Source organism: Lemur catta, chromosome 10 (assembly GCF_020740605.2).
Source record: "Lemur catta isolate mLemCat1 chromosome 10, mLemCat1.pri, whole genome shotgun sequence".
NCBI classification, from domain to species: domain Eukaryota; kingdom Metazoa; phylum Chordata; class Mammalia; order Primates; family Lemuridae; genus Lemur; species Lemur catta.
The window spans coordinates 35,237,262-35,259,854 of NC_059137.1; the positions used below are offsets into that span (position 1 = coordinate 35,237,262).

Genomic DNA, 22,593 nt, shown 5'->3' on the forward strand with positions numbered 1-22,593 from the left:
CCTTACAATAAAAGTACAAGAAAGTACAATAAAATAGTTAATAGCTGGCTGATAAAATGTCATAGATGAATGAAATGAAATTGGAACAGTGAAAAAGTATCCAAGCAATAACATATTACTGTTAATAAACTTTTTAAATAAAAAATAATATATCTAAACTAATAAGAAAGATTAGAATTGAAACAAAGTACCAAGATGAATAATTAAATTTTAAAAAAGAAAAATATGCATAAACTTTTCTAAAATATATCAAAAAAGAGATTTCAGCAAGCCTACTGAATTAAAAAGCACTTAATTCTTTTGTGAAGTTTTACAGGCTTTTGTGACATGAGTCCACGAATAACACATAATGTAAGATGATATAAATCTGCCTGAAGGCAGTTACTTTTTCCCTTTCGTCCCTTTTAAAAATATAATTTATGACTTCCAACAAAGAAGATTGTAGTAACTCACATCTTCCTCTCTAGTGATTGAAAATAATTATGGATATGGATTTGCTATATTTGACAAGATTTCTCTAGTTCTAGTATTAGTACTTTTAAATTAGGTACACTTCCTTAAATAAAATAAAATCCAAGGCCTTATTCTTATTTCACAAAGTCTAATCACTTAAAATTTAAATAAGCCAATCACCAGCAAATTTTATGTATTTGCCTCAAGATCCTGTAATTTAAAAAAAAATGGCTCCAGTTAATTTACATCAATATTTAAAATTAAAAGGTCTAAATTCTCTGAGTACTGAAAACCAACAGATGCTCTTAAAACACTAAAAAAAATAAAAGTATTACACACCAAGGCATACGTTAATTCTAACCTGTCTCTGTGGCAAAATATCCAAATTAATTTCACATAATTCAATTTCTGTACTCTTATTGACCTTTTACAATTTTAGCTTATCATATTAATAAAATCAAAATACCATGATCAAAGAAATATTACTTACATAACTGAATATTAGTAATTAGCCTCAAGGCACTGTTTTGTTAATTTATAAAAGCTCAAATTAATTTAGGATAAAGACCAGAGTTAAAATTATCATACTTATTATCAAAATTTGTGAAATATATCAGAGTTTAAGCAAACTTAGAGAGTTCAAGCACTCTGTTTTGAAAATCTATAAAGGCACTGATATCTCCACCTGTCAGGTGGCAACATTTGGGGGAAGTTTTCTCCCCCTCTTTCTCGTTCTACTCTCGCCTCCTATTTTCTCTCATACACAGAATGTTATTTGAGGAAATACCAACAATCAACTAGAACACTGAGACATAAAAACACCAAGCAAAAAGAAAATTACAAAATATTTCACAAACAACCTCAATTTAAAGCTCTAATTCAGAGCCTACTTTTCTGAACAGAACACTCTAAATCTAAACAGTTTCCACATAACACAACGTCGTAATTTTACCCTCATTTGACTTACCTTCAGCATTTTTTGGTCTAAAAAAAAAATCATGAATAAAAGTATTTCCATTATATTTTAATAGTTACCATACATGTTTAGCCATTCAGTTTTAAAAGAATCTTCCACCCACTGCCAAAAGAAAAAAAGAGAGAGAGGGAACAAAAAAGAAATCCTACAAAACTAGAGTTTCAAATAAAGACTGGAAAAGGCATCAAGTAATCATGACCTTTAAAAAAAAAAAGGTTGTCTGACAATTGTGAAGTTTTTTACCAGCATAAAAGCACTTAACCAGTTTGTTCTTTCCTTAATAAATTGCAAGTTCGGCTTTACAAGGCTCTCCTACTAAAGTCACACACAATAAAATCTGTGCTATGAGCTTCAAAAACTAATAACATTTTCCAGAACATTTGCTAGTAAAAATGTGCTAACAGAATAATTACTTGTTATTTTTAAAGCTGCACACTTTTACAGTGGGATAACTTTTTATATCACAGATTATACCCTGATTTGGTGTGACTACTAAAAATAAATATATTTTAGAGGTTATTTGTGTCTCTCAATAATTACATATGAGCATCAAGTTCAAATTTATAAAATGCCTTTTAAAATATTAATCAGAATTAGGAGGAATAATTTTACAAACTTATAAAGCCTATAACTATCATCAAAAAGTAAAAATTCAAAAGATTGTCTGAATTGCCATGGGCAAACAACAGACTATCAGGATACATTTTCTTCCTAGTCTGAAACTCTTAGTGATTCTGAAAGAAACTGCTTCTTGAGAAGTCATCTGCTAGAAATCAAAATGTGAAACACAATAACTAGAATAGAAAAAATATAGAAAACAAAAATTCAATAATGTTATTTCTTTCTTGGTTATCACAAATTCTATGAATCAGTTTCATATTCTAAGAGCACTAAAATCCACAAGTAAAAACCTGTAATTCACAGACACAGAAAGGCTTGGCCTTGCCCCAATTCCCAAAGTACTTAAAAGACATCCAAAAAGAGCACTGTAGATACCTCACTACCATAATGTACGATCAATTAAAGAAAAAGACCCTAAAAGTATAAATTATCAAAATTACTCTTTTCCCTCCTATTTGTCAACATTAGAAAGTTTTTTTAGCCCATTAATTTACAGTATATCACAATATCATTTTTTGTGGTAGAGTAGAAAATTTTTTGAATTTCTGAAATGATAAAAAGCATCTTTTTATTATTTTATATTAATTTAATAAATACAAAATTCAGTTAAATACGCCACTGTATGACGCTATCCTCACAAAACAACTGTAAAATAGAAGTAGCTTTGATCACAATAATTTGGTATTTTAAAGTCTTCAGATATTAATGAAAATATATTTTGGAGAATATATTTAGAGGCCTCTACTTTTGCCTTATAACAGTAATTAATTACTCAATATATAAATTGCCATAGCACTTCTCTGAGGACTTAACACTCAGCAGTATAAAGTTGTTCCATAAAACAAAATTCTTCACATTTGAAAAATAAGCATGTTTTTGCAAGAAAAGGACAACTTTTAAGATCAGTCAAGGTAAAAATGTATGTCTCCAATCAATCGTATGTTCATTTATCTGAAAATATACATACCATGGACAACAAAAATTGAATATAAGAAAACTCATATATCAAATTATAAATAATTTCTTAGATCATTTAATACACAATATTTAAATTAAAAATTTATAACAGTACCACTTACTGCTAATTAGTATTCCTAGTACTAACTTGGTTCAACTATAAAATAACATTTTTATTCCAACAGTAAAGTGCCCATAAATAGAAATTTTCAGGATTAATAATTTGCCACATATTTCATGCATAAAGCTAACTTTTTTGAGCTTCTCAATGGCTCAAAAATTAAATTCCTACTGTTATTTAAAAAAAAAAAAAAAACCAAGAATAAAATTAGTTTTTCCCTGCTGGTCCCTATGGATCTAAGTACCACACAATAATTCTTTCCAATCTGCAAGAGAAAACAAAAACAACATACAAATAGATGGGCTAAGGAAGAAAGATCAAAACAAAGAAACAAGTTTAAAAAAAAAAAAAATCCTCTTTCCCTTCAGCAATCAACAAAATAACAAAAAAGAAAAAGTGGAAAAGTCACCCAGAATATATGACCATGTAAGCATGGGCACTCTTGCAGAAAACCAAGTCTGCAACCCAAAGCCATGGGAAATTTAAATTAGAGCAAACAGCCACAATAGACAGGGAAATCTGTATAAATAAAAAAGGGACTGCTGAGGTTGCAGGTATACTACTAAAGATCTTCTGAGATTTCCAAACAAGGTTTATTAGTTTTATTAATTTCTAAAAATAAGAAATAATAACTGTATCCATAGTATACTATAACAAAGATTAAATTTTTCCTTCTAATCAAAACATACATATGTATATGTATATAGCTAGAAGAAGAGAAAGAAAAGATTCCTATTGTTTAATACTGCTTCTGAAATTTGCTTCACAAATAGATTTTCTAAATTTAAATAATCTTAAAGGAATAAAGAAATTTAAGAAAATAAAGAAAAGATCCTTCGCTGTTGATGTGAACCCAAGTGGTGGCACAATCATAAAGCTGAACACAACTTTTTCACTTCACACAACATAATACAACTCTTTATTGAACACAATAAAGAACTATATACCAAAGTTAGTTTAACTAACCAACACGGTTTGAAAATTAGATGATCCACGGTATAACTATTACATTTCTTCTGTTAAATCTGATAATGAAGAAAATTTCTCAAACAGAAGAATAAAGGAATTAATACACCAATCAAGAAAGTCATGGTATTAAGAATACAAATATTCCACAACTAAGAACCTGATGGATTTTTACCAGTAACTCACCCATTCAGAGACTTGACTGTTTTGAACCTCTTTAAAAAAGCATTTCATAAACATAAAAACCAATAACCAGATTAAAATGATTATACATTTACAGCAATATTTAAGTTATATTTATTCTCCCACAAAATTTATATCATTTTGAAAGCAAACATAAAGGACCTGGAGTTGACAGATATAGGGTACTGAATGAAAAGCAAAATATTCATTCATACACTCAGTATCTGGGAACGAGGTTATCTTTTATGTTCTTATTAGAACAACAATGAAATTTATTGACAATTAAAATCCTCCTTAAAAGAGGGAAGTAATGCTATTTCTAAATAAAAACATTGACAAAAGTTAATTTATGTTTAATCACACCATTTAACACTAAAAAATGGCTAGTACAGGATAAGAACTAACAGGATTAATGTGGTCACACACCTTTTCTTTAAATAAAACCTCCTTTCTTCAGTTAAATTTATTTAGCATGTTCCCCTATATCCTGAATTCCTCCCAACTTTTTAACAATTTGTATTACATTAATAATCTCATTTATCAGCCATAACTAACCAGTCTATTCTCTACATCTTTAGAATTTCTTCTTAACTACAAATATGGAAAGAGTATTGAAAAGTTGTCTGGAGTTGGGGCTTTCCCTCCCTAGAGTAGATAATTTTGTTACAAACACTATTTAGTTACAAAGGAAAATCAAATGTGACTTCCAGGGAACTGCCAATAAAAACACTTTCTATTAATAAATACCGCTTAAGCTACTTAAATAAGTTAACTATATATTTAAGCAAAAGGAGCAAGGCGGGAGGGAATACAAATGATTTTCACCATCACAGATTTGTGCTGTCTTCCCTTAAAATATGTCTGCAAAAGACGGGAATAAGAATGGATGCACCCAAGTCCACCATGAACTAATTTTCAAAACAATGACAAAAGCTGAAATTCTAAGGTAAGAATTTGTCACAGAAGTAAAAGTTACACATTTAGCAGAAAAGATCCACTTTAAAATAATCTATTATTACTTTTATACTTTGAATCCAAATCTATATTACAGAAATAATTTTTATCTCTAGAATTGTATCTCTATTCAGAGCCAATGCTATTAGATAAAGATTCAAATCAAAAAGCAAGTCAAATCTACTCTTTTAAGGTATGCTTATGTACATCTGTATGAGTTAAAAAGAAAATGTAACCTTACATATGGTAGATGCCCAATTAAACATTATTCCCTTAATTATTAGCAGAATCTACAACAATCTGACAAGTAACTCAAAATGCCAAAAACTTAAACATGACAATACCTGTATAACAAAACAAAGATAAATAATAATTGAGAGATTAAAAACTTTAGGCTGAAAAACTTCCATTAAGTCAACACTTTTACTTCATAATTGCTAACCACCAAGAGAGCATTTGTAAGAGATTATTTTGAAATTAAATATGATTTAGCAAAGTCTTAAAAACAAGATCTCCTGGAGACATAAATTATCTGAATAGCTTCTACTCTAAGAAGGAAAAAAAGGAGTAAATATTTTCCATTCTGTACTTCTTTTGAAAAAAGTTCTACAGTCTAATTATATGTAGTTCACATCACATTTACCTTCTGATCATAAAAATATACTCTCTATAAATCATACTTATCTTCTTAAACAAGTGATCACTATACGCCATAGATTATTTTTATAGTAAACAACAGCTATAAGAAAATTACATTTAAACATTCTTCACCCAGAAAAACATCAGGATTCAAGTTCCCCTTATAAGAAAGAAAATGCTACCCATCTAATTTTATGATTCTCCATTCCAAAAAATACGTAAACCTGTAGGTAAGGTGAGTAACATTTTTATGGCAACTAAACTAAGACATTAGTTCAATAAATATATATCATGGTATTTTTTTATTAAGCCATTTCCAGTGAATTTAGTATATCTTATATAAAAATCAAGTCAGTTACTAAAAGAAATGTTTTAAAAAGTGTAAAATTTAATTCCCTCCGTAGGTACTTAACATTGTTGAAAAGAAAAGCTACTATAAATGAATTTAGATTAAAAGTCATAAATTAACTTTGGAAGAATGCATACCTAAGTTGCTGATCTACAGTGAAATCACAGAAATTAGCAACATACAATATCAACATTCCAAAATGTTATTAAAATCCAACCCAAAGCTGCCTTGGCATTTCTGGGGTTTCTAATGAGATTTTCAGTCTGCTGAACAATGGCCATAAAAGGCTTTCAAACTTCACTCCATTCACAAGTAAAGTTGAAATTGAACATTTTTATTTCTTCTCTCCCTATGACAACTTCACCATGGAACAGTGAATAACACAGCTCAAGTCATTATGCTAATTAGAAATTAAATAAAAAGATGCCCTTACAATAGTTAAGTGTAAGGTGACATGCTACAACTAGAGACACAGTTCAAAAGCAGCTTTAGGAATTGTGTAGTACAGGCTTACAAAAGCTGAAAACATCAGGGAGGGAGCTCCTTGATGCTCTTGGTCACTGGAACTCTAGCATGTGGCCATTTTTCAATTATAAGGCAGGCATTAAACTATACATCAATGAGAATTATGTCACACAGCAGCCCACTCTTATAACATATTCAGCCATAAGATGTCTTGAGAAACTATATTTATTGAAATTAAGATGATGAATACATAAGGGGAAAATACAACACCTTAATGATTTAAGGAGTTACTGAAAGCAAAATTTAATGTATTCATGTTTCCAATGTAACAAAATTTTTTCCTTTCTTATGTTAAAAGATAAGCACACAAACTAGGAGGAGCCAAAGTTAAAAATTATTTTAAAACATGCTCTACTGTGAACAGCTCTGCATAAAATACACTTTAAATGGCTCCTTGTGTCCTCTGATTAACTTATAGTACCTGGTCCACTTGAGAGAATTTTTCTATGTTCCATAAAGTTGTATAAAATATCCAATTAAATTTTTGAAGGAAAAGGCATAAGCAAGGAACAGGCAGAAAACAATAGGAAAAAAAACTATAACCAAGAGATCTTCCAATATTATTCTGAATATATACAGAACATAAATACCCTCTCTCATTTAGGCTGAGGTAGCTTCTAAAAAGACACAGTAATAAAATTCTTAATCATATCCAGCCACATATAAACATTAATGGTACCACACAGCCTTACGTTTCTATAAAGGGTTTCAGCTTCTATTCTTCTTGCCTGCATTTAACCTGAACTTTAAATCCTATCCATTTCTGAAGACTCAGCTCAAAGGGTTCCTTTTCAATTCGGCTTGTACTTTGCCTATCCATAATAATCTTTTTTAAAAGTCTTACTACATTCATCGGTAATGATTATGTATTATGCTGGAGCATCTCTTACATTTGTAGAAATGTTTTTAACTGTAGTATTACAGTGAACTTTCCATGGAGTACATGGCAATTTTTGAATCCCAACAGCTTAGTGGTACAATGGCTTGCACATTGTAAGCACCCCAATAAGTAACTGGTGGACAGATTTTAAGATTTCAGTATTATGCTTAATGTCATAAACTAGTAGATCATAAAATGTTACCAAATCAAATAAAATTTACTTAAAGGAAGTGCCACACTAGAGACATGTTCAAAAGCAACTCCTTTTTGAGTTCAAAAAAAAAGCTGAGAACTTTCACTTCAGAACAACCAAGTGGAAGCTGTAAGCCCATGTTTGCCACAATGATTATGAACCTATCTTATAAAGAGTTTTATCAAAATATTTTCCTATTACATTGAGCCTATCCATTGTCTCACTTTAGCTTTATAACCTTAATGAAATAAAATGTATTATTTTACTAATAAAGAAATTAAGTTACCCAAAGTCAAAGCTAGCCAACCGCAGAGCTGTAACAGACCTAATAACTACCACTAATTGGGAACCTATGACCGTTACACCTCATTCAGACGTGAACTTTAAACTGAGACCTGAGGGATGAGTAGTTATCAGCCAGGCGAGGTAGAAACTAATCCAGGCAGAAAAGAACAGCATACGTAAAGACTCAGATCAAATAAAATATGATATATTTGAAAAACTGAAATTCAAATAGGTAACCCACTCTATTCAAATTTTAATTAGTTATCAAGTCTTGGTTGAGTGCCTAATAAATGCCAGGGATTCAGCAATTACCTCAAGAAGATTTCTTCATCCTTTGAAATTATATCCAAAACTTTTAATGTGCATATTTTTGGAAGAAAGGGATTTGACACAAAACAGTTAAAAGACTTACTGCCCTAAGTTGTTAAAAACCATAATTTCAAAAGCCATTTTACCTTAATCAAGCCTGTGTAAAGAGCTCTATACACAAAGGCAGAATTGCGATTAAATTTGCCTAAGATTCGTTAGGTATTCCCTGTGTGCCAAATGCTGACAAACTAAAGGGGCAATCCACCAAATTATACATACTGAATGAGTGCTACATTAACACAAAATTCTACACCATAACAATCACGAACTTGAAACTAATATGGCTTCAACTTTCAAAAATGCTATCTTGTTCATTTTTCAAAAGGTATTTTCTTTTTAAAGCCTGAACCCTTTTTGTTAAATCTAAATCTTTCAAAACTACTGAAGGAGAACAAAACATTAAGACCAGGAATAAGAATAAAGCTTGCTTCTGAAAGTAGAATTAGACTATTATTCACTTGTTTAAAATATATTTTAAGACTGTAACAAGTGTATTGTTCATCAAGTATTTTAAATGACTATTCGTTCACTTTCAAAAAGTATTTATTACATGCCTAATGTGTCCAGCTCAGATTAGTACAGAAGATACAAAAACAGTACATAGTTCTAGAAATGAGAAATATCTTTACATAGGACTATGGATTGATCTTCAGGTATACTGTTAACAGAAAAAAATAAGATAGAGCAAAAAGCAGACAGCATGCTACTATTTACTTAAGAAACGGGAGAAGAAGGTACAAAGATACGTACATATTAGCTTTTATTTTTTAACATATAAGGACAAACTGTCAACTTTCTCTTAATGGTTACGCGTAAGGGTAAGGACAGAAACAAGATGGAGACTGGAAATAGGTAGGCATCTCTAAATAGATTTTATATTCTGTTGATCTGAATTTGAAACCTTATAAACATTTTACATAATTATAATATTAAATTAAATTTTAAAAACGTAATCCTAAAAACTAAACATATCAAAAGCAAAATGAAACAAATGAACCTAGCTATGTATCAAGTTGACAGTGTAACTACATAGGAAAAAACCTTAAATTTAATCAAGTTTCTAAAAGATCTAACTACCAATTCACAGGAAATACAGAGGACAATAAAACATGTTAAACAATACTACAAAACTCAGACTATGGTGAATTCTACAGGACAATCTATTCAGTACAACAATTAAATGACAAGGAATTAAAAAAAATAACCAGAAGAGATAAAGAGGGAACCTATAGATTAAAGGACCCTTAAGTTATCAACCAATTGCAATGCATGGATCAAATCTGATTCAAATAAACTGCAAAAAAAAAAAAAAATTAGAAGCCATTCTGGGAAATCTGAAAAGTGGGTACACTATGATAAAAGAATTATTGGTAATTTGTTTAGCTGTGATAATGATCTGATTTTTTTTTTTTTTTTGAGACAGTCTCACTCACAACAACCTCAAATTCCTAGGGTCAAGCAATCCTCTTGTCTCAGCCCCCTGAGTAGCTGAGACTACAGGGGTGCACCACCACACCCGGGTAATTTCTTTCTATTTTTAGTAGAGTTAGGGGTCTTGCTCTTGCTGAGGCTGGTCTCAAACTCCTGACCTCAAGCAATTCTCCGGCCTTGGCCTCCCAGAGTGCTAGGATTACGGGCATGAGCCACCACACCCAGCCCTGATCTGATTTTTGTAAAAGAATATTTACCTTCCAGAAATACATACTGAAATGTGTGTGGGGGGGGGGGGGTGTATATTTATATATATATATATATACATGCATATATATATACACACATATATATGTGTATATATATATACACAGTCAGTCTTCCATGACCATGGGTTCACCCAACCACAGATCGAAAATATTCAGGGAAAAAAAAAATCCATCTGTACTAAATACGTACACTTTCTCATCATTATTCCCTAAACAATACAGAATAACAACTGTTTACATGGCATTTACAATGTATTAGGTATTATAAATAATCTAGAGATGATTTAAAGTATATGGGAGGATGTGGATAGGTTATATGCAAATACTATGCCATTTTATACCAGGGACCTGAGCATCCGTGGATTTTGGTATCCACAGGAGGTCCTAGAACCAATCTTTCATCATATCAGGGGACAACTGTGTATATACATAAATGAATGAAACAATATAATGTCCGTGATTTGCTTCAAAATCGTGCAGGAGTATAGAGTTATAGGTGAGAAAGATTAGTCATAAACTGATACTGTTGAAGCTCGTTTGTGGGGCATTTAAGTCCATTGTAACATTCTATTCTTACACATTATGAAATTTATATAATAAAAAATTAACAAGAAAGAGTTAACAACTACTCCTACAGCTAACAACATTCCTTCTCTATCCAGGGTAATAAGTTGCTAATTATTCCTCTATAATTCCTATAGCACTTACTATCTCTCCTCATCATTTGGTTGTCTATATAACAATCGTTCCCCAGCTTGAGATTCCCCCTCTCAAAACAAAAAATATGTTGATTTCCTTTGGTGCATCGTTTGTTCAACCAGAAGAACTACTTTTCTAATATATGGAAAATACAAGTCACTAAAAGTAAAGTGTGGTAGTTTAGAAAGGAAAACAAGTGATAAAGCAGGCATAGTTTTTATAAAGAAGCCTTAGGGAAGAGTAAAGGAAGTGAAGGAAATGAGGCCCAGATCTCAGAAATAAACTACATCCCCCAAAAGAGAGAGCTTAAAAGTCCTGTGTAATTGACACTGAAAGCCTACATTTTGGCATGAATTTATTATAGGCAGAACCACCATTATATATCTATAGATACTGAGGAAGGCTAGGTTGTTAAAAATAAGTGTCACATACATATGGTCTCCATGGAATCCCAAGAGAAGCTAATCAATAACTTCAAATCATAAAATAAAAAAAGCACTGAACATTTAGAGGAAGAACAGAAAGGGAAAAAAATGCCTCCAAATTGTGTATTATCTGCCAGCAAAGCAAAACAAAGGTGTAAGTATCTCACTGAAATTGAAGTAACATGGAAAGGCCTGAAGTCTTCACAGAGCAAGAGGTAGTACTGCACTCATTACTACAAATTTAGTAACAGTAAATGTAAAATATGTATTTATACCTTCTTTCATAAGTTTGTATACTATCTCAAATACACTAATCATCTTCTTTCTTACAGTTTTAAATTTCAACCACTTGTATCATCAGAATTTTGAGAGCTCTAACTCCCATGATTAGGAAGAGACTTCTAAGCAAGGCAAGTGCCTGTAGTCCCCACTATTTGGGAGGCTTAGGTGGGAGGATCACTTGAGCCCAGGAGTTTGAAGGAAGCCTGGGCAACATAGCAAGATCCTATCTCTTTTATTAAAAAAAAAAGAGAGAGAGAGGAAGAGATTGCCATAAATTACTTAGCCTCTTTTATATTTTGTCTCTTCAATGAACACTAAGTCACTTAAAACTAAAATTATGTCTTCTACCACTTTAAATCCCCAGTACTACTTCTATTCTACATAGAGCAGATGCTAAGTAAATGTTTGATGATTTAGCAATTAATGGGAAACAAGCTAATATATGTGTCAAGGAATTACTCTAAATATTGTAAGAAGGTTTACGATATGGAAAAGACCTGCCCTCAAGAAATTTATAACCTTTTGTCTAATATCATACTGCTATTTTAAATATACCGTAGTTTTGGGAGTTATTGGGGCGGGCGACAGAACACAAAATAGCTGTTGATGCTGTTTAACAAACAGCATTTCAAAAATATTTCAGAATTTCCACACATCTCCACTAAATGAAAAAATATTCTCTTTATAGATTTTTATATGAACCAGATCTATCCCCAGATCTATTTATGAAAGGGAACATAATGACTACAGAGTAACAACACACTTAAATGGTTATCAGTACTGAATATATTATTTAAAATTGGAAAAGACATAGGATTATACCATTAGCAGATCAAGAAAATAAAATAGAGAACATATATTTGAATATTTGTAAGAGTTTATAAGAGCCAAGTAAGTTAATTTTCAAGATTGAAGAACTTGTTTGTAATTGGCTAAAAAAAATTAAAAAATTAAAAATTAAAAAAGAACACCACAAATCCTAGAATCAAAGACTAGGGATAATGGCAATATAAATAATAGGAACATACACTGAATGTCTGGAATTACTTAAGTCTTACACCAAATATTTTTACTTACGTTGCAGGAAAAGTGGTATAAATTTATATACATACAAAAAAAACTTTAAAGGAATACACACCTATACGAATGAATCAGTTTGTTTAAAAATATAAATGGGTGAAAAACATAAGGAACATCTGATGCAAAAAAAAGCCACTCAAGAAAAACGCAAACCAACATAAACTCCAACAAACATTAAAAAAAAAAAAATACTAAGATAAAGAACTATGAGAAATAATAGCCTACCAGCAAATCAAACAGAAATGTGCAACATGACAAGGCTTCATAAAAAACAATGCAGTTGGCCCAGGAGCAGTGGCTCATGCCTGTAATCCTAGTACTCTGGGCTGAGGCAGGAGGATTGCTTGAACTCAGGAGTTCAAGACCAGGCTCAGCAAGAGCGAGACCCCATCTCTATGAAAAATAGAAAAACTCTGTCTCAAAAAAAATGCAATTAATTGGAACCATGGTATACTATTGATGGGGATGTAAAATGGCACAGCCACTGTGGTAAACAGAGGTTCCTCAAAAAGTTAAACATAGAATTACCAGTAATTCCATTTTCAGGTATATACCCCAAGGAACTGAAAACAGATATTCTAATAAACACTAGTACACAAATGTTTACTGTTTGTGAACTATTATAATAGTACAGCACTATTTATAATAGCCAAAAGGTCAAAACAACGCAAATGTCCATCAATAGATGATCCATATGATCAAATATCATTTAGCCCTAAAAAGCAATGAAGTACTTACATATGCCACAATATGCATAAACCTCCAAAACATTATGCTAAGTGAAAGAAGCCAAACACAAAGGTCATATATTAGATGATTCCATCTATTTACATGAAATGTTCAAAATAAATATATTCACAGAGACATAAAGCAGATTAGTGGTTGCCAAGGGCTGGAAGAAGGAGGGAATCAGGAATGGCTGCTCAATGAGTACAGGATCCATTCAGCTGGACATTGTGCAAACGTTCTGGAATGGTTCCACAACATTGTGAATGCACTAAATACCACCAAATTGAACATTTTAAAGTTTATTTTATGTTATGTGAATTTCACCTCAATAAAAACAAATATAAATACCCCCTCCCAAAAAATGCAGGTCAAGAACAGACATGCTTCTTGTCTATTTTTAACACAAAATACTAAAATTGTTTTCCCACAGATTTCTTTATATACCTGATTACCAACCTTTTCTTCAATCCTTTAAGACATACCTACCTGACTAAATCCATTACTTCCTTTCCTCTAGAATCCTCATTTACATATGGCTTAGCTGCCCTTACTCCATCCTCACTATCCCTCTATCAATCCTTCATTTTGCCCCAGAAACCCGTTCTACAGTGAGTCAGCAACCAGTTAACTTGCTCCCGTGTGTTCCGCAGCTTTATGATTCTGAAATAATCTTCTGTCTCCCTCATCCAATAAATTAGCAAGTTATGTCCACACTCCCAACTGAAGCTCTCTCTCTCAAATCCATTTCCTTTTTGCTATACCCACTAATACTACCTAGCTTAATTCTGTCCTCATCACTTTTAGTCCAGATTACTACGATAGAAAGCCTACCTACCCATCCCATCTTGAAAACTGCTAACTCTACAATTCAACCTCCATGCAGTCACTAGAATTCTTTCCAAACTAAAAATGTGAATGTTACTTGTCTGCTTAAAATCCGTCAATGGATTTTATTTTTTTTTATTTTTATTTTTTTTTTTGTTGAGACAGAGTCTCGCTGTGTTGCCCAGGCTAGAGTGAGTGCCGTGGCGTCAGCCTAGCTCACAGCAACCTCAAACTCCTGGGCTTAAGCGATCCTACTGCCTCAGCCTCCCTGGTAGCTGGGACTATAGGCATGCGCCACCATGCTCGGCTAATTTTTTCTATATATATTTTTAGTTGGCCAGATAATTTCTTTCTATTTTTTAATAGAGACAGGGTCTCGCGCTTGCTCAGGCTGGTCTTGAACTCCTGACCTCGAGCGATCCACCCGCCTCGGCCTCCCAGAGTGCTAGGATTACAGGCATGAGCCACCACGCCCGGCCAGTCAATGGATTTTAATTTGATCCTTTAAGACTACCTTTACTTTCCATGACCCAACACTTATACAATAAGATTTTCATAAATGAACCTCCTCCATATACCTCCTTTTTAACTATACCTGCTTTTTGCTAACAATGCCATGTAACTAGTAACCCTCTGTCACGGACACTTTATCCCCAACTAGCTCCCATTCTGTTAAACAAAATGAGAATGGCCACCCTGGCCACATCACCACCCTTACTCCAGCGCCATACCATGTCCATCATCTATCATCATTCTACTTCCCCTTTAGGTCCATATCATCAGTTAAATCAAGCTTTCCAATTTCTCATCACCATCCTTTGCCATAGTCATGACACAGTTCCAACTTCTTCAATGAATTCAGCACCTGGTTGATGTTTTTCCCAACCTACCCACATTCTGCCACCAACTTTAGCATCTCTGAAGATTCTTTAGTGCAAAGTAGAAAGCCATAGAGAGCTGGTTTCAAAGGAAAGATAACAAGCTTCAATTTATCAAGCTTTCCTTTCAATATGTTAAATCAGAAACAGTATTATACCCGAATGGAAATATCCAGTAAAGCATACAAGGGGAACTTGAAATCAACAAAATGGTTAAGAAAAGTAGATGTCAATTTGATGACAATAAGCAAAAAATGATTAACAAAACTAGGTACTATCTCAGGGAAGGCAATTTAAAGAAAGAAGAACAGGCTAAATGGTTATTATGGCCTTCTATGATATTATGCCTAACCCTGGATCATTTGGTTTCTGTCCTCTTGCTCCAAGCTGCCAAGAATTACCTGATAAAGGTGAAGAATCCTTTGAAGTGAGTTCGCTACAAGTTCATATTATTTTAATTTTGACTGAATACAACTTCTAAGCAATGCTTTATTCTCTTATTGTTGATTCATTAGCATGCAACAATTTCCAAACCTAGAAGTTTCAGACTTCTGGGGAGCTGCAGGATTAGCTACCTCAGTAGGTACCAAGAAGCATGCATTATATAAAGACTATATCCCACATATATGAATTAACATTTTTCAAATATGCAGTCAATGTTGTGGCTAATAAAATACAAAGTCATGTAAGAGTACTGAATAGTAGCTTTTCTCAATAAAAACTAAAAATACAACTACAGTCATTGGGGAGGCCCCACAGTTGTTTTGAAGTTATAAGAGGTTGTCATCTTCAAAATGTTGGTAACCACTGCCTGAAGAGTATTCCCCACAGTACTTAAACATCCACACTCTAAGCTTCCAATTATCCTCTGCCTTCTCCCACTTCTGCTTTCATTTTCCCAAGAAAATCAAACACATCCTCATATGTTCTCTCATTCACCTCAATCCATCTGAATTTATTTCTTCTATACTTCTATAAATATCTGATAATTTAGCAATTATTAGTGTATCTCTTCCTTTCTAAGACTAATTCAACAACATATACATCTGATCCCATCTCTTACCTGGAACCCCTAACTTGATCTATCAAACAGGTTTAGTCTCTCCTTCAAGTTTCTTCCTTTCTGCCTAAAAACATTATCAGATCTCCCTCATTTGGACAAAACTACTTGATTCTGCTCTATGTTCTGACTACTATTCTATCTCTTTTCTTCCTTTTGCTATCAAATTCTCAGGGTTAGCAAACTACAGCCTGAGACAGCCACCTGTTTTTGTAAATAAGATTTTGCTGGAACAGCCACTCCCATTTCTTTAGGTATTACCTAAGGCTGCTTTCCCAAAAGGGCAGAGTTGCATAGTTAAGAGATCATATGGCTGGAAGCCTAAAATATTTCCTACCTGGCTCCTTAAAAAAGTTTGCCAATCCCTGGGGCTCCAAGCATGATCATTTCCTCTGAGAAAAGCAGGGTGCCATTAAAGATTCTGGAGCACTAATAAAAAGTACCATGAATAAAAAGCATTTCAAGACTACGAGCTTAATAACAGTTTGTAGGGCAGATATAAAAGAAGACCATTTAGGAAACTACTGCAAGAGACTAGTCATTAGGCATAAAGAGAGGGAAATCAAAGGAAGGAACTTTTTAAAGGAATAAGTATTAAGACTAGCTAACTACATGTGATAGAGGAAACAAAGCTAACACCAAAATTTTAATCCACCATGATGTAGCTCTCAGAATTTGCATTCTCTCCTACAATCTACCCTAGACTTACAGCTCTTCATATTAAGATTTTCCTGTCTTACTGATTGTGGAGTTCCTAAAATCCTAATACTAAGTCTGTATCTTGTGTGTACTAGGCATTCCCCATGCTTACTAACTGGCTAATTCCTGGGTAAGCAAATCCCTTAGAAAGAAGCAGTCCTAACACAGTTGGCTGAATGAGAGCACAGGGCCAATGGTAGACGTAGATAAGAGTACTCACCTGTGATACCAAGCAGAGAGGGGGGAGGTAAGATTTCAGGTCCAGAACTGGCTCTAGCCAAACAGAAGTAGCAGCTACGAATCTGCTTACAGTAGAAGCAGTGTCTTTGGTATTCTGGCATACTCCTGATGATCAGACAGACCACCATTAGAGTAGCCACTGGTAAGAGAGTCACATGAGAAACAAGCCAAAAAACAAGACCCAAAGGTGAGGATTTAAATGGAGTAGACCCTATTGGTCTTTTGTCTAGGAAAAACAGTCTTCCATATTAAAGATGATACTACTTTCAAACTGGCCAATATGATACTAACCTTCAGGAACAGAGTCTTCATATCCCACAAGGTTGAGAAGGATATCATCATCCTTATCATCGTCTTCACTTCCCAGTAGCATCCAGCTTTCCACATTATCACTTTCCGAAATAGTGCTCTCTTCCTCATCACTTGAACTGACTTCTATAATCATGACCTCTCGGATTACATTTGATCTCTCTTCAGGTTTAGTTTTCTCAATATCCCTCTCACATTCCTTATTAGCCAACTCACTAGAATGAAGAGCAGCAGAAGGACCTTGGGCCTTTTCTTGTGCTTCCACTCTAACATTCTTTCCTTTACATTTGTAAATACTATCTTCATCAGACAAAGTGATGACCTCTGACCCATCTGATAGCTGGATGGCCTCACTATCTGAAAGGACAATTAAGTTCTGATTTGGTTTAGTAGTTGATGATTCAGAATTCCCAGCGTTCTCTTCTTCACTTTCTTCCTCCTCGATAATGTTACCAAGATCTTGGGCATAATGAACTTGGCTGTATAGCTGAAATTCCACCTCACTATCAACACTCAGTTCACTAGATGACTCTTCACGATAAAGGTCATCTTCATATGCTTCTACAGTCTCATAGCCACCAAACATCATGGAAAGTCAGTAACCTCGATACTGTAAAAGAGAAAGTCATATAAAAAATGTATTATAAAAGTTCAGACCATTCCTATTTAGTATACAGTATCACTCCTTAGAGCCAACTTCTATGTGAAGGCCATCGCTATTCTCAAAAACATTAAAATAACTTTTTTCCAGGGATTTCTAAATCCTGTTATGACCTACTATAATAATGCCCACTCTTCTCAAATGAGAGTAACTACCGACAAATCAAGTTATAGTTATTAATGGAAATACAGCTATGTATTGCTTAATAATGGGGATACATTCTGAGAATTATGTTGTTAGGCGATTTCATCACTGTGGGATCATAGAGTGGACTTACACAAACCTAGATGGTATACAGCCTATTGCTCCTGGGTTACAACCTGTACAGCATGTTACTGTACTGAATACTGTAGACAACTGTAACACAATGGCAACTATTTGTGTATCTAAACATAGAAAAAGTACAGTAAAAATATGAAATTATAATCTTATGGGACCACTGCCATATATGTGGTCCACTGATGACCAAAACATCATTATGGAGCACATGACTGTATCATATTTCTAAGGTATATTAGAAAGGAAAAACAGGTTGAGATCCACTACTTGATGCCAAACACTTGTTCTCCGAAATGTTAAAAACTGCAAAATGATTTTCAGCAGCTCTCAGTTTTTCATTCAGCCTTCATTTTTTCCTTGGTTCTGGTTCTCTATCTCATCTTTTCAGGTATGCATTCTCATACAGGAATATTACTTCAACTATGACTAAAAGCCACAATATGAAACAACTGTCACATTTATTGTCTGGGTGTAGCTGTTTATTCTCAATTAACAAATTAATCTCATGGCCTTAGGATCCTTGGCCAAAAGAATACATAAAAATATTTGAAAAACCTGCTTACTTCCATGCTAGTTATAAAAATGTACATGAAATACAAACTTAATAATTAAGACCTAAAATTGAGGCAAAACTCCCAGATTTGGGAATAAAGGCATAAAGTGAAATACTTTACTTTCTACTGTGAATTAAATCCTTCTCAGGCTTCAACTCAGCATAAACATCACTTCCCCACCAGGCTAAATTAAGTGCCCCTTTTACAGGCTTCCATAGCACTTTACATTTCAAAACACTCATCACATTTCTAATTATTTATTCAAAGTAAATCTCCCAGAAGCAAAGATCAAACCCTAGGAGGGCAGGAACTATACCTACTCTGTTAAAACAATGGAACACCAAAGCCAAGCAGAGTAACTAGCATTTAAGGGCACATCTATAAATGCTTCTTGAATTAGTGAATGAATAAATAAATGAATTAGATCACCAGGCATTTGTTCTTCAGCCCTGATAAGTTTAACATGAGTTTAAAACACAGAAATTATGATGGGGTAAATTTCTCAGTTGTCTTCAACTATTCCAGTCTTAAATTCTCATATCACCAACCAAAAATCTATAAAGCAGATGTTCCAATTAGATACTGATGGAAATTGGTCAAAATGAAAGCTCTGGAAAAATAAGTTACGTTTGTTCAAAAATCAGGGACAGCCTAGAAAGAATAACAATACCAATTTATTCTTTTTTCCACTTTTAGCTATACAGGTATAATTGAGAAAGAATAGTCATTTTTTTTAGTTTCCCAAACCTGTGCCCAAAATGTCAAGGTGTTGTGATGGCAGTTTTGGTAATAGAACCACTGACCCCAAGAATCAAATGAACAAGAGCCAAAAATGCACTAAACTCATGCTGGAGTTTTTGTTTTCCAAAAATAAAGATACCAACTTTTAATGCCTTTTTTCTTCTAAAAGGTACAATATACCTGTTCCTTTGTTGAACTGTCCTTCAGGTTGCTATGCTGTTATTATAATACAAGTTGAATGTCGCTGTCTGAATAATAATGCTCATGGCATTTATCAGTTTATATTGAAATGTTAGCCTGAGAGGAATTCAAATAAAAGATGAATCCTTTCCTTTTATTTAATAGGTAAATTAATTCTAAAAGAAGTCAAAGGAATTATGCTTCCTTCAAAATCCTCACTGGATCCATCCTGAGGATCCAGTGTGAACTTAAGATAAAACATAATTCCAGTGCAACACAGAAAAAATTAAAGAGCTAAATTACAGAGTTACAAATTTGTACTACTCTTGGAGCCATCCCAAAGGAAAGGGATTAAGACTAGAGCCATAGGCACACCTGTGAATGTATGCCAAAAATAAACTACAGAACCATAATAAAAACTGACTTGCTTGGGTCTAAGGATTTATCTCTTCCCCTGAAATGTAGAAAAATGAATTTAACAACTTAGCCCCTATGGCCTTTAAGAGGATTTTGTACCTTGCCTCTGTACTTGAAAATTGTGCTCCCTATAACATGCTCTTTTACGTGCCAGTGTTAAGGTTTGCCTGGGCTGTTTTGGTTTATGTTACTGCTTTAATTACATTCAAATGCATTTAATTTACTTTTTTTTTAAGTGTATACTCAGAGGGCAATATATGTTTTATTGTCCACACACACACTTTGACTCAGAAGGCTTTCTCAGCTTTTTGATCCTATACACAATTTCCAAGCACACTTAACTGGGTAACAAAATCAGACTCCTCAAGCTACCTATCAGGAAACTGAGGTTCAAAAAGATTAGGCCTATCCAAGATTTTGCAGCTGGTTAAAAACACAGCTAGAACTGATTCACATTTCTGACTCAGTTGAGTTTTCACTAAAATTTTAAAACAAAATTTTCAAAATAAATAATTTTAAATTAAGATTTTTTAAAAAATTTCCTTCATTGCTATACTTACATTGATTCTAACATTTAAATTTACCTCACAAATATCCATTTTATGTCCCAGTGGAGTATGAAAACTATGAAAGAGGGATTTTAATTGGAAGGAAAAGCATATACTTAAATTTTTCAGTTTACCATCCAAGAACCTTCTAAATTGGTACTCAAAGCTTATCAATCCCATGACCAAAAAAGATGTTTCCTATATAAGAACTTAAAATATCATAGGAATGAAACTTATCTAAGGAATTAAAATAGCTTAAACATAAAAGAGCTACAGAGAATAACTACAGAGGCTCTCACCATTCAAAAATTCACTGAGTTTTTTCAAACTAGACAACTTAAGGCTTATTTAAGCTTTCAGAATTTATTTAATACAATCTTTAAAGCCAATCCTTCTGCTCTAACAGTCTACCTACTGGTCATTCTGGACATTTTGGTCTTATTTCCTTCCAAAGCACTTTTAACCTAGATGTTCCTTCCCGATGACATAGGCATCCACCTTAGGCAGATTTAAATCAAATCCACAATTTCATTTTAAATCCAATTTTCATTAGAATGTGATTAATATGTAGTTTATTTTCAACTTAAATTTCTTATTAACTCTTGAGCTGCCCTGACAGGGACAGTTGAAAAACAACTGATTATAAGGTTAAAATTTCTGTCCATTCTTCAAACGTAGCTGCCACTTTGAATCAAATCTGGCTGGGACAGAGAAACCAAGTGTGCGAAACAAAGGTCACAAAAGAGAGGAAGACAGAATACAGTATCTTGGTGGCAGAAAACTATGCTAAATTTAGTCACATAAGTCCCAGCTGTTCTTGAGACACATACATGCTTTTAATGACAACTAACCCTATCTGGAAACACTTCCTTCATCTTTCCTCAGCCCTTTTCCTTCTACCATGCACTCTCTCACCCTTGGAGCTATCAGATAATCCCCAGCTCCAATTCTTCCTCAGGTCTTTCCATGCCCTCAGATTCTCTTGAAAACAAGGCTAAACTATCCCCAAAGCATAGTACTATCCTAAATATACACAATCCAATTACAAGTCTATGGATGTGATAGCCTAAGTACTCAAAACAACAAAGTCAAGAGCTTTTGAAGGGTCCTGAGTCATCAGATTAAACGCTCATTTTATACCTGGAGAAACGGGCTCAGAGAAACTTATTCACTGAGCTTAAAAAAAAAAAAAGGCCCTCAAAGATCCCCCAATTCAACCCTGTAATCTAAAACAATCGTAAATTCAGCCTAAGTAAGAGATTTCCAGAGTCACCAGCGAGTCAGTGGGGTAGCCGTGTCTAACCCAGGCCTGCTGACTCCCAGCCAGTTTCTCCACTGCACCGGCAGCTCTTCCCTGAAGTTGAAGGCAGCTGTGGGCTCACGGAATGTGAAGGATAAGAGAATCTTAGTAAGCAGAGCTCGTGTCTCCTTGTTTTACGTGAGGGAAGGGCACAGCTCCCTTAGTATTTCTGGTCCCACAGCTGCAGCTTCTGACAGAAAAGGCAAAAGTTGGCCCAGGACTACTAGGTCCTCAAAGACTCCCTTTCGGCGCGGCGGGACCTCCGCGCGAAACCTAACAGGGAGGTGAAACAGGCAGAAACACCCCCCCGACCGAGGCTGTGGACTTCCAGCCCCTCTTTAACCACGGCCTCGGGCCTTGGAGAAGCAGGGAGATGCGGACCCCATCCAGACAGCCAAGCCGCATAGGGCGGCGTGAGGCTGAGGGGCCACGAGCTGCTCCCCGCCGCGAGCGGAGGACGGACGGGGACGCAGAGGCCGGCGAGGGCGCAGGCGCTAGTTTCACTGTCCGGCCGGC

General features: G+C 34.0%; 1 protein-coding gene across 5 annotated transcripts in view; it reads right to left on the reverse strand.

Moving 5' to 3' along the window:
* The window catches only part of ZCCHC7 (zinc finger CCHC-type containing 7), a 209,982-nt gene that overhangs the window by 187,182 nt on the left and 207 nt on the right, over positions 1-22,593 (reverse strand). For 3 of the 5 annotated variants that reach the window (XR_006737741.1, XM_045562476.1, XM_045562479.1), the window contains exon 2: positions 17,380-18,007. Coding sequence is in view for 4 of the 5 variants with exons in the window: in XM_045562476.1 (XP_045418432.1) it covers positions 17,380-17,986 (607 nt within the window). In the remaining variant the exon portion in view is untranslated. Of the gene's footprint in view, positions 1-17,379; positions 18,008-20,813; positions 20,860-22,050; positions 22,075-22,593 lie in introns of those variants that run through there. The other 2 variants (XM_045562477.1, XM_045562478.1) reach the window with 2 other exon arrangements.